This window comes from Heptranchias perlo, unplaced genomic scaffold, assembly GCF_035084215.1.
Source record: "Heptranchias perlo isolate sHepPer1 unplaced genomic scaffold, sHepPer1.hap1 HAP1_SCAFFOLD_308, whole genome shotgun sequence".
Lineage (NCBI taxonomy): Eukaryota > Metazoa > Chordata > Chondrichthyes > Hexanchiformes > Hexanchidae > Heptranchias > Heptranchias perlo.
In genome coordinates, this window is record NW_027139320.1 from 122059 (window position 1) to 135033 (window position 12975).

At 59.7% G+C, this 12975-nt stretch overlaps 2 protein-coding genes across 2 annotated transcripts in view; both read right to left on the bottom strand.

The window, feature by feature from the left end:
• The window catches only part of LOC137311219 (rap guanine nucleotide exchange factor 3-like), a 56417-nt gene extending 51291 nt beyond the window's left edge, over window positions 1-5126 (bottom strand). The window contains exon 1 of the mRNA XM_067978538.1: window positions 5004-5126. The gene's annotated coding sequence lies outside the window, so the exon portion shown is untranslated. The remainder of the gene's footprint in view (window positions 1-5003) is intronic.
• Window positions 5127-11317: 6191 nt separating this feature from the next.
• Window positions 11318-12975, bottom strand: part of LOC137311220 (polyhomeotic-proximal chromatin protein-like) — a 27224-nt gene continuing 25566 nt past the window's right edge. The window contains exon 5 of the mRNA XM_067978539.1: window positions 11318-12523. Within this exon, the coding sequence (XP_067834640.1) occupies window positions 11318-12523 (1206 nt within the window). The remainder of the gene's footprint in view (window positions 12524-12975) is intronic.

Below are 12975 nucleotides of genomic sequence, written 5' to 3' on the forward strand. Positions count from 1 at the left end.
CTCATCCCGTCCTCGCCTAAAAACGACACCGGCTCTCAGGAAAGGGGAGCATGGGGAAGCCAGCAACCCCCAAACCCCACGACCCCCCCCACCCCCCCGCCCCCCCATCCACCCCGAGTCCGACATTAATCTTCAGCCCAACTTTCCATCCTTCAAGGTTCGGTATCGAGTAGACCAGGGAGGGGGTGTGGGAGGGGAAGCTCATCGGCCAGGGTTGCTGGCCCTAACTGGCCACGAGCATGAGGGGGTTTGGGCGCGACGCCCCACGCGGTCGAACAGCCCACCAACGCCCCGGCGTCGGCGCTCGCTCCAGCTGGGCGAGGCGTCGGAGGAGGTGGTGTGGGGGTGACGGGGGGGTGGCGCTGGCGTCTGCGCTATTGGAGTCAATGCCGTTCATGGGGAAGAGGGGAGTGGAGGGGGAGTTAACGGCGAGGGCCGAGGGGAGTCCAAGCATTTGACGATTTGGGCTTCACCGAGCGAGAGGTCAAAGAGGCCATCGCAAAGATCGACCCTGAAACGACTCAGTGTCATGGAGGCTGTTTGATTGCTGTCATTAGCCCCGGGTTAAGGCGGGGAGAGGGATTGCGATGGGATGAGGCAGTTATCGCACTCACTGTAATCAAGCAATTAAATTGTAAACTGGTAAACAACTGAGTCTTCGACCGCGAAATGTACTCAGCCACGAGCGACAGGACAGGACCCAACCTGACCAAGGCTGTCCCAGATCGTGAGAGAGACAGAGTAAAGCCCCCTCCACACTGTCCCGTCAAACACTCCCAGGGCAGGTACAGGGTTAGATACAGAGTAAAGCTCCCTCTACACTGTCCCATCAAACACTCCCAGGGGCAGGTACAGGGTTAGATACAGAGTAAAGCTCCCTCCACACTGTCCCATCAAACACTCCCAGGGCAGGTACAGGGTTAGATACAGAGTAATGCTCCCTCTACACTGTCCCATCAAACACTCCCAGGGCAGGTACAGGGTTAGATACAGAGTAAAGCTCCCTCTACACTGTCCCATCAAACACTCCCAGGGGCAGGTACAGGGTTAGATACAGAGTAAAGCTCCCTCCACACTGTCCCGTCAAACACTCCCAGGGCAGGTACAGGGTTAGATACAGAGTAAAGCTCCCTCTACACTGTCCCATCAAACACTCCCAGGGGCAGGTACAGGGTTAGATACAGAGTAAAGCTCCCTCCACACTGTCCCATCAAACACTCCCAGGGCAGGTACAGGGTTAGATACAGAGTAAAGCTCCCTCTACACTGTCCCCATCAAACACTCCCAGGGGCAGGTACAGGGTTAGATACAGAGTAAAGCTCCCTCTACACTGTCCCATCAAACACTCCCGGGGCAGGTACAGGGTTAGATACAGAGTAAAGCTCCCTCTACACTGTCCCATCAAACACTCCCAGGGCAGGTACAGGGTTAGATACAGAGTAAAGCTCCCTCTACACTGTCCCCATCAAACACTCCCAGGGGCAGGTACAGGGTTAGATACAGAGTAAAGCTCCCTCTACACTGTCCCATCAAACACTCCCAGGGGCAGGTACAGGGTTAGATACAGAGTAAAGCTCCCTCTACACTGTCCCGTCAAACACTCCCAGGGCAGGTACAGGGTTAGATACAGAGTAAAGCTCCCTCTACACTGTCCCGTCAAACACTCCCAGGGCAGGTACAGGGTTAGATACAGAGTAAAGCTCCCTCTACACTGTCCCATCAAACACTCCCAGGGCAGGTACAGGGTTAGATACAGAGTAAAGCTCCCTCTACACTGTCCCATCAAACACTCCCAGGGCAGGTACAGGGTTAGATACAGAGTAAAGCTCCCTCTACACTGTCCCGTCAAACACTCCCAGGGTCAGGTACAGGGTTAGATATAGAGTAAAGCTCCCTCTACACCGTCCCATCAAACACTCCCAGGGCAGGTACAGGGTTAGATACAGAGTAAAGCTCCCTCTACACTGTCCCATCAAACACTCCCAGGGTCAGGTACAGGGTTAGATACAGAGTAAAGCTCCCTCTACACCGTCCCATCAAACACTCCCAGGACAGGTACAGGGTTAGATACAGAGTAAAGCTCCCTCTACACTGTCCCATCAAACACTCCCAGGGTCAGGTACAGGGTTAGATACAGAGTAAAGCTCCCTCTACACTGTCCCATCAAACACTCCCAGGGCAGGTACAGGGTTAGATACAGAGTAAAGCTCCCTCTACACTGTCCCATCAAACACTCCCAGGGCAGGTACAGGGTTAGATACAGAGTAAAGCTCCCTCTACACTGTCCCATCAAACACTCCCAGGGCAGGTACAGGGTTAGATACAGAGTAAAGCTCCCTCTACACTGTCCCATCAAACACTCCCAGGCCAATATTTATCCCTCAAACAACAAGATTAAAAAACAGATTATCTGGTCATTTGTCATACTGCTGTTAGTGGGATCTTGCTGTGCGGCGTTTCCCTGCATTCACCTGGCCTGTATTTTGGCGGCAAATTCTTGGCTCATTAAAAAGTTTTAACTGTTGTGAGTGAGCATTGGCAGTGAGTGCAAGAGTGTCATTAATTTGGGATTTCGTGCCCAGGGCGATCGAGAAGAATTCGCCCATTTGTAAAGGCAGGAAATCGGGAATTGTCCTCACCCAAGACACATCCTGACTGTCAGCGAAATCATTCAGCAGGATCTCTCCGTCGAGCCCTTCCCAAAAATCGCACACAGGGGCCGTACAGTCCCAGACAGGAGTGAATCGTTCCCTTTTACCCACTGTGTACTGTACAATGTACAGGAGCTGACACTGAGACACACACGGGGCCGTACAGTCCCAGACAGGAGTGAATCGTTCCCTTTTACCCACTGTGTACTGTACAATGTACAGGAGCTGACACTGAGACACACACGGGGCCGTACAGTCCCAGACAGGAGTGAATCGTTCCCTTTTACCCACTGTGTACTGTACAATGTACAGGAGCTGACACTGAGACACACACGGGGCCGTACAGTCCCAGACAGGAGTGAATCGTTCCCTTTTACCCACTGTGTACTGTACAATGTACAGGAGCTGACACTGAGACACACACGGGGCCGGACAGTCCCAGACAGGAGTGAATCGTTCCCTTTTACCCACTGTGTACTGTACAATGTACAGGAGCTGACACTGAGACACACACGGGCCGTACAGTCCCAGACAGGAGTGAATCGTTCCCTTTTACCCACTGTGTACTATACAATGTACAGGAGCTGACACTGAGACACACACGGGGCCGTACAGTCCCAGACAGGAGTGAATCGTTCCCTTTCACCCACTGTGTACTGTACAATGTACAGGAGCTGACACTGAGACACACACGGGGCCGTACAGTCCCAGACAGGAGTGAATCGTTCCCTTTCACCCACTGTGTACTGTACAATGTACAGGAGCTGACACTGAGACACACACGGGGCCGTACAGTCCCAGACAGGAGTGAATCGTTCCCATTTACCCACTGTGTACTGTACAATGTACAGGAGCTGACACTGAGAGACACACGGGGCCGTACAGTCCCAGACAGGAGTGAATCGTTCCCTTTCACCCACTGTGTACTGTACAATGTACAGGAGCTGACACTGAGACACACACAGGCCGTACAGTCCCAGACAGGAGTGAATCGTTCCCTTTTACCCACTGTGTACTGTACAATGTACAGGAGCTGACACTGAGACACACACGCGGCCGTACAGTCCCAGACAGGAGTGAATCGTTCCCTTTTACCCACTGTGTACTATACAATGTACAGGAGCTGACACTGAGACACACACGGGGCCGTACAGTCCCAGACAGGAGTGAATCGTTCCCTTTCACCCACTGTGTACTGTACAATGTACAGGAGCTGACACTGAGACACGGGGCTGTACAGTCCCAGACAGGAGTGAATCGTTCCCTTTTACCCACTGTGTACCGTACAATGTACAGGAGCTGACACTGAGACACACACGGGTCGTACAGTACCAGACAGGAGTGAATCGTTCCCTTTTACCCACTGTGTACTGTACAATGTACAGGGGCTGACACTGAGACACACACGGGCCGTACAGTCCCAGACAGGAGTGAATCGTTCCCCTTTTACCCACTGTGTACTGTACAATGTACAGGGGCTGACACTGAGACACACACGGGCCGTACAGTCCCAGACAGGAGTGAATCGTTCCCTTTTACCCACTGTGTACTGTACAATGTACAGGAGCTGACACTGAGACACACACGGGGTCGTACAGTCCCAGACAGGAGTGAATCGTTCCCTTTTACCCACTGTGTACTATACAATGTACAGGAGCTGACACTGAGACACACACGGGGCCGTACAGTCCCAGACAGGAGTGAATCGTTCCCTTTTACCCACTGTGTACTGTACAATGTACAGGAGCTGACACTGAGACACACACGGGGCCGTACAGTCCCAGACAGGAGTGAATCGTTCCCTTTTACCCACTGTGTACTGTACAATGTACAGGAGCTGACACTGAGACACACACGGGGCCGTACAGCCCCAGACAGGAGTGAATCGTTCCCTTTTACCCACTGTGTACTGTACAATGTACAGGAGCTGACACTGAGACACACACGGGCCGTACAGTCCCAGACAGGAGTGAATCGTTCCCTTTTACCCACTGTGTACTGTACAATGTACAGGAGCTGACACTGAGACACACACGGGCCGTACAGTCCCAGACAGGAGTGAATTGTTCCCTTTTACCCACTGTGTACTGTACAATGTACAGGAGCTGACACTGAGACACACACGGGCCGTACAGTCCCAGACAGGAGTGAATCGTTCCCTTTTACCCACTGTGTACTGTACAATGTACAGGAGCTGACACTGAGACACACACGGGGCCGTACAGTCCCAGACAGGAGTGAATCGTTCCCTTTTACCCACTGTGTACTGTACAATGTACAGGAGCTGACACTGAGACACACAGATGTTCATTTTAAACCCTCTGCTAACTTTCCTTTGGATCCGAGACCTACCTGGGACTCTGGCCGTCTCTCCGCGGAGTGGTTTGTCTCACACGCCTGTGATCGCAGAGAGCCCTCTCTCACTGGCTGTGTCGGGCTTAGCCACGCGTGGGAACTCCGAGTCTCGTTGGGTTCTCACCGCTCTACAAGCTTGGGCGGGAAGTGATCTGGGGCATCCCTTTAATGTGGGGGGAGACGAGCAGTGTCGTCATGGAAACTGCGGTTTTCACTTCATCACCTGCCGACAACCATTTCCTACCCGGGTCGGAAAGTTTTCGTTTAGATTCGTGCGACTGTAGGGGAGAAGCCCAGCTCTTTCCCCTCAGAGACAGTAAACATCATTGAAAGGTGAGGTCAGAGTGACTGCCCCTTGACATCAAGGCAGCATTTGACCGAGTGTGGCACCGAGGAGCCCTAGTAAAATTGAAGTCAGTGGGAATCAGGGGGAAAACTCTCCAGCGGCTGGAGTCATACCGAGCACAAAGGAAGATGGTAGTGGTTGTTGGAGGCCAATCATCTCAGCCCCAGGGCATTGCTGCAGGAGTTCCTCAGGGCAGTGTCCTAGGCCCAACCATCTTCAGCTGCTTCATCAATGACCTTCCCTCCATCATAAGGTCAGAAATGGGGATGTTCGCTGACGACTGCACAGTGTTCAGTTCCATTCGCGACCCCTCAGATAATGAAGCAGTCCGAGCCCGCATGCAGCAAGACCTGGACATCATCCAGGCTTGGGCTGGTAAGCGGCAAGTAACATTCGTGCCCAGATAAGTGCCAGGCAATGACCATCTCCAACAAGAGAGAGTCTAACCACCTCCCCTTGACATTCAACGGCATTACCATCGCCGAATCCCCCACCATCAACATCCTGGGGGTCACCATTGACCAGAAACTTAACTGGACCAGCCATATAAATACTGTGGCTACAAGAGCAGGTCAGAGGCTGGGTATTCTGCGGCGAGTGACTCACCTCCTGACTCCCCAAAGCCTTTCCACCATCTACGAGGCACAAGTCAGGAGTGTGATGGAATACTCTCCACTTGCCTAGATGAGTGCAGCTCCAACAACACTCAAGAAGCTCGACACCATCCAGGACAAAGCAGGCCCGCTTGATTGGCACCCCATCCACCACCCTAAACATTCACTCCCTTCACCACCGGCGCACCGTGGCTGCAGTGTGGACCATCCACAGGATGCACTGCAGCAACTCGCCAAGGCTTCTTCGACAGCACCTCCCAAACCCGCGACCTCTACCACCTAGAAGGACAAGGGCAGCGGGCACATGGGAACACCACCTGCACGTTCCCCTCCGAGTCACACACCATCCGACTTGGAAATATATCGGCCGTTCCTTCATTGTCGCTGGGTCAAAATCCTGGAACTCCCTTCCTAACAGCACTGTGGGAGAACCGTCACCACACGGACTGCAGCGGTTCAAGAAGGCGGCTCACCACCACCTTCTCAAGGGCAATTAGGGATGGGCAATAAATGCCGGCCTCGCCAGCGACGCCCACATCCCGCGAATGAATAAAAGAAAAACAGATGACCACGTCCATTAATCGCATCGCTGTTTGTGGGATCTTGCTGTGCGCAAATTGGCTGCCGCGTTTCCCACACATAACAACAGGTGACTACGCTTCAATTAAGTGTTTCATTTGGGACGTCCTGAGGTCGCTGTGTACGGATGCGAGCCTTTAGTCAGGGGATCGACAGGAGGGGGGACTGGGGTTTGGGGAGTGGCAGGGAGGGGGTGTGAGAGTCCACGATGGAATAATCAGACGGGGCTCCACGCGGCATCAATTGGCCTCGTCTCCCCCACTCTGCCTTCATCGCTCGACCTGAGTTTTCGTTTGGGTGACGTTCGAAGGAGGTGAAACCTGATATCCGCCCACTCCGTCAACCATCTCTCCCCGCCTCGGAACCACATCCCCCCGCTTGTAACGGAGAGCTCCACCCGACCGGTGGAGGGGGAGGTGGGTGACGAGCCGGGGGGCGGGGGGAGAAACAGCAAACGATAAGGCAGTTCCGTCTCGGGCCCCGCACCCTGAACTCGTCTGGCGGAGGTCGAGGGTCGGCTGTCGGGCGGCCAGTTCGATCGGAGGCGTCCGGAAGTCCACCCTGGGGGAGGGGTAGTTGGGGGAAAAGAGAACATAGGAATAAAGGGGGAAAGGGTAAGAACATAAGAAACGGGAGCAGGAGCAGGCCATTCGGCCCCTCGAGCCTGTTCTGCCATTCAACAAGATCATGGCTGATCTTCGACCTCAACTCCACTTTCCCGCCCGATCCCCGTATCCCTCGATTCCCCCTCGAGTCCAAAAATCCATCGCTCTCAGTCTTGAATGTACTCAACGACTCAGCATCCACAGCCCTCTGGGGTAGAGAATTCCAAAGATTCACAACCCTCTGAGTGAAGAAATTCCCCCTCATCGCAGTCCCAAACGGCCGACCCCTTATCCTGAGACTATGCCCCCGAGTTCTAGACTCTCCAGCCAGGGGGAAACAGCCTCTCAGCATCTACCCTGTCAAGCCCCCCCTCAGAATCTTACATGTTTCAATGAGATCACCTCTCATTCTTCTAAACTCCAGAGAGTATGGGCCCATTCTACTCAATCTCTCCTCATAGGACAAACCCTCTCATCCCAGGAATCAATCTAGTGAACCTTTGTTGCACCGCCTCTAAGGCAAGTATATCCTTCCTTAGATAAGGAGACCAAAACTGTACGCAGTACTCCGGGGGAAGGGGCCAAGACTCACAATACGGGTCACCACCAAGAGTAGGTGAGAGGGGAGGAGAAAGGTGATGGGCAGAATGGCCTGTTTCCACGCTGTGACATACCATGAATCCTTCTCCTCCCACCCTGTAGGTGGCGTTATTGCTCACTCCTCCCAGCCCTGCCCTTCCTCCTCCCGCCCCCGCTGGTGGCGCTATGATCCACTCCTCCCAGTCTGCCCTTCCTCCTCCCACCCCCGCTGGTGGCGCTATGATCCACTCCTCCCAGCCCTGTCCTTCCTCCTCCCGCCCTGCCGGTGGCGCTGTCGCCCACCCCTCCAAGCCTGTCCTTCCTCCTCCCGACCTGCTGGTGGCGCTGTCGCCCACCCCCTCCAAGCCTGTTCTTCCTCCTCCCGCCCCGCTGGTGGCGCTGCCGCCCACTCCTCCCAGCCTGTCCTTCCTCCCTCCCGCCCCGCTGGTGGCGCTGTCGCCCACTCCTCCCAGCCTGACCTTCCCTCCTCCCGCCCCGCTGGTGGCGCTGTCGCTCACTCCTCCCAGCCTGTCCTTCCTCCTCCCGCCCTGCTGGTGGCGGTGTGATCCACTCCTCCGAGCCTGTCCTTCCTCCTCCCGCCCCGCTGGTTGGCGCTGTCGCCCACTCCTCCCAGCCTGTCCTTCCTCCTCCCGCCCTGCGAGTGGCGCTGTCGCGAACTCCTCCCAGCCTGTCCTTCCTCCTCCCCGCCCCACTGGTGGCGCTGCCGCCCACTCCTCCCAGCCTGTCCTTCCTCCTCCCACCCTGCCGGTGGCGCTGTCGCCCACTCCTCCCAGCCTGTCCTTCCTCCTCCCGCCCTGCCGGTGGCGCTGCCACCCACTCCTCCCAGCCTGTCCTTCCTCCTCCCGCCCTGCCGGTGGCGCTGTCGTCGCCCACTCCTCCCAGCCTGTCCTTCCTCCTCCCATTCCGCGGGTGGCGCTGTGACCCACTCCTCACAGCCCTGTCCTTCCTCCTCCCGCCCCGCTGGTGGCGCTGTGATCCACTCCTCCCAGCCCTGTCCTTCCTCCTCCCGCCCCGCTGGTGGCGCTGTCGCCCACTGCTCCCAGCCTGTCCTTCCTCCTCCCGCCCCGCTGGTGGCGCTGTTGACCACTCCTCCCAGCCTGTCCTTCCTCCTCCCGCCCCGCTGGTGGCGCTATCACCCACTCCTCCCAGCCTGTCCTTCCTCCTCCTGCCCCGCTGGTGGCGCTGTGACCCACTCCTCCCAGCCTGTCCTTCCTCCTCCGCCCTGCCGGTGGCGCTGTCGCCCACTCCTCCCAGCCTGTCCTTCCTCCTCCCGCCCTGCCGGTGGCGCTGTTGCCCACATCCTCCCAGCCTGTCCTTCCTCCTCCCGCCCCGCTGGTGGCGCTGTGACCCACTCCTTCCAGCCTGTCCCTCCTCCTCCCGCCCTGCTGGTGGCGCTGTCGCCCACTCCTCCCAGCCCTGTCCTTCCTCCTCCTGCCCTGCCGGTGGCGCTGTGACCCACTCCTCCCAGCCCTGTCCTTCCTCCTCCCGCCCCGCTGGTGGCGCTGTGACCCACTCCTTCCAGCCTGTCCCTCCTCCTCTCCGCCCTGCTGGTGGCGCTGTCGCCCACTTCCTCCCAGCCCTGTCCTTCCTCCTCCTGCCCTGCCGGTGGCGCTGTGACCCACTCCTCCCAGCCCTGTCCTTCCTCCTCCCGCCCCGCTGGTGGCGCTGTTGCCCACTTCCTCCCATCCTGTCCTTCCTCCTCCCGCCCTGCCAGTGGCGCTGTTGCCCACTCCTCCCAGCCTGTCCTTCCTCCTCCCGCCTCCCGCTGGTGGCGCTGTGACCCACTCCTCCCAGCCTGTCCCTCCTCCTCCCGCCCTGCTGGTGGCGCTGTCGCCCACTCCTCCCAGCCCTGTCCTTCCTCCTCCCGCCCTGCCGTGGCGCTGTGACCCACTCCTCCCAGCCCTGTCCTTCCTCCCTCCCGCCCCGCTGGTGGCGCTGTTGCCCACTCCTCCCAGCCTGTCCTTCCTCCTCCCCGCCCTGCCGGTGGCGCTGTGACCCACTCCTCCCAGCCCTGTCCCTCCTCCTCCCGCCCCGCTGGTGGCGCTGTTGCCCACTCCTCCCAGCCTGTCCTTCCTCCTCCCGCCCCGCTGGTGGCGCTGTGACCCACTCCTCCCAGCCTGTCCTTCCTCCTCCCGCCCCTCTGGTGGCGCTGTGATCCACTCCTCCTAGCCTGTCCTTCCTCCTCCCGCCCCGCTGGTGGCGCTGCCACCCACTCCTCCCAGCCTGTCCTTCCTCCTCCCGCCCTGCCAGTGGCGCTGTCGCCCACTTCCTCCCAGCCTGTCCTTCCTCCTCCCATTCCGCGGGTGGCGCTGTGACCCACTCCTCACAGCCCTGTCCTTCCTCCTCCCGCCCCGCTGGTGGCGCTGTGATCCACTCCTCCCAGCCCTGTCCTTCCTCCTCCCGCCCCGCTGGTGGCGCTGTCGCCCACTGCTCCCAGCCTGTCCTTCCTCCTCCCGCCCCGCTGGTGGCGCTGTTGACCACTCCTCCCAGCCTGTCCTTCCTCCTCCCCGCCCCGCTGGAGGCGCTATCACCCACTCCTCCCAGCCTGTCCTTCCTCCTCCTGCCCCGCTGGTGGCGCTGTGACCCACTCCTCCCAGCCTGTCCTTCCTCCTCCCCGCCCTGCCGGTGGCGCTGTCGCCCACTCCTCCCAGCCTGTCCTTCCTCCTCCCGCCCTGCCGGTGGCGCTGTTGCCCACTCCTCCCAGCCTGTCCTTCCTCCTCCCGCCCCGCTGGTGGCGCTGTGACCCACTCCTTCCAGCCTGTCCCTCCTCCTCCCGCCCTGCTGGTGGCGCTGTCGCCCACTTCCTCCCAGCCCTGTCCTTCCTCCTCCTACCCTGCCGGTGGCGCTGTGACCCACTCCTCCCAGCCCTGTCCTTCCTCCTCCCGCCCCGCTGTGGCGCTGTGACCCACTCCTTCCAGCCTGTCCCTCCTCCTCCCGCCCTGCTGGTGGCGCTGTCGCCCACTCTCACTCCTCCCAGCCCTGTCCTTCCTCCTCCTGCCCTGCCGGTGGCGCTGTGACCCACTCCTCCCAGCCCTGTCCTTCCTCCTCCCGCCCCGCTGGTGGCGCTGTTGCCCACTTCCTCCCATCCTGTCCTTCCTCCTCCCGCCCTGCCAGTGGCGCTGTTGCCCACTCCTCCCAGCCTGTCCTTCCTCCTCCCGCCCCGCTGGTGGCGCTGTGACCCACTCCTCCAGCCTGTCCCTCCTCCTCCCGCCCTGCTGGTGGCGCTGTCGCCCACTCTCCTCCCAGCCCTGTCCTTCCTCCTCCCGCCCTGCCGGTGGCGCTGTGACCCACTCCTCCCAGCCCTGTCCTTCCTCCTCCCGCCCCGCTGCTGTGGCGCTGTTGCCCACTCCTCCCAGCCTGTCCTTCCTCCTCCCGCCCTGCCGGTGGCGCTGTGACCCACTCCTCCCAGCCCTGTCCCTCCTCCTCCCCGCCCCGCTGGTGGCGCTGTTGCCCACTCCTCCCAGCCTGTCCCTTCCTCCTCCCGCCCCGCTGGTGGCGCTGTGACCCACTCCTCCCAGCCTGTCCTTCCTCCTCCCGCCCCTCTGGTGGCGCTGTGATCCACTCCTCCTAGCCTGTCCTTCCTCCTCCCGCCCCGCTGGTGGCGCTGCCACCCACTCCTCCCAGCCTGTCCTTCCTCCTCCCCGCCCTGCCAGTGGCGCTGTTGCCCACTCCTCCCAGCCTGTCCTTCCTCCTCCCATCCGCGGGTGGCGCTGTCGCCCACTCCTCCCAGCCCTGTCCTTTCTCCTCCCGCCCTGCCGGTGGCGCTGTTGCCCACTCCTCCCAGCCTGTCCTTCCTCCTCCCATTCCGCGGGTGGCGCTGTCGCCCACCTCCTCCCAGCCCTGTCCTTCCTCCTCCCGCCCTGCCGGTGGCGCTGTCGCCCACTCCTCCCAGCCCTGTCCTTCCTCCTCCCCGCCCTGCCGGTGGCGCTGTCGCCCACTCCTCCCAGCCCTGTCCTTTCTCCTCCCGCCCTGCCCGGTGGCGCTGTTGCCCACTCCTCCCAGCCTGTCCTTCCTCCTCCCATTCCGCGGGTGGCGCTGTCGCCCACTCCTCCCAGCCCTGTCCTTCCTCCTCCCGCCCTGCCGGTGGCGCTGTCGCCCACTCCTCCCAGCCCTGTCCTTCCTCCTCCCGCCCTGCCGGTGGCGCTGTCGCCCACTCCTCCAGCCCTGTCCTTCCTCCTCCCGCCCTGCCGGTGGCGCTGTCGCCCACTCCTCCCAGCCTGTCCTTCCTCCTCCCGCCCCACTGTGGCGCTGCCGCCCACTCCTCCCAGCCTGTCCTTCCTCCTCCCGCCCCGCTGGTGGCGCTGTCGCCCACTTCCTCCCAGCCTGTCCTTCCTCCTCCCGCCCTGCCAGTGGCGTTGTTGCCCACACCTCCCAGCTCTGTCCTTCCTCCTCCCGCCCTGCCGGTGGCGCTGTTGCCCACTCCTCCCAGCCCTGTCCTTCCTCCTCCCGCCCCGCTGGTGGCGCTGTCGCCCACTCCTCCCAGCTCTGTCCTTCCTCCTCCCGCCCTGCCGGTGGCGCTGTTGCCGGCGGTCCCCGCGCTGCCCGCGGCCTAAAGCGGCCTGGTTTTTTGCAGTGGGCGGGCCCGGGGAAGGGGCGGGTTGGGTGTGGGTGTGTTTGCCGTCGGTGTCCGTGTCTGGCCCCAGTCTCCATGGCGTTCAACAGGCTGTGGCTGAGGTCCGGGTACGCCGCGATGGGGATGGTGCTGGGCCTGTCGGCCTTTCTGTGCTGGAGCATCGCGTTCAAGCAGCCGGCGACCGCGCGGCCTTCGGGGGCCTGTCAGGTGAGAAAATGCAGAGCCAAACCTGTGTCACTGGCACTAATGCAGCCCGAGGTATACTGGGGCCAATGCACGCCAATATAGACCAATGCACAGCGATGCACCCAGCAAATGGAATGTTAGATACGCCAATCCCCACTGATACATAGCAATGCAGAGCCAAACCTGTGTCACTGGCGCTAATGCAGCCCGAGGTATACTGGGGCCAATGCACACCAATATAGAGCAATGCATAGCGGTGCATCCAATAATGCAATGTAACATAAGCCAATCCCCACTGATACATAGCAATGCAGAGCCAAACCTGTGTCACTGGCACTAATGCAAGCGGAGGTATACTGGGGCCAATGCATGCCAATATACGCCAGTGCAGAGCGATGCACCCAATAATGCAATGTAACATACGCTAATCCCCACTGATACATAGCAATGCAGAGCCAAACCTGTA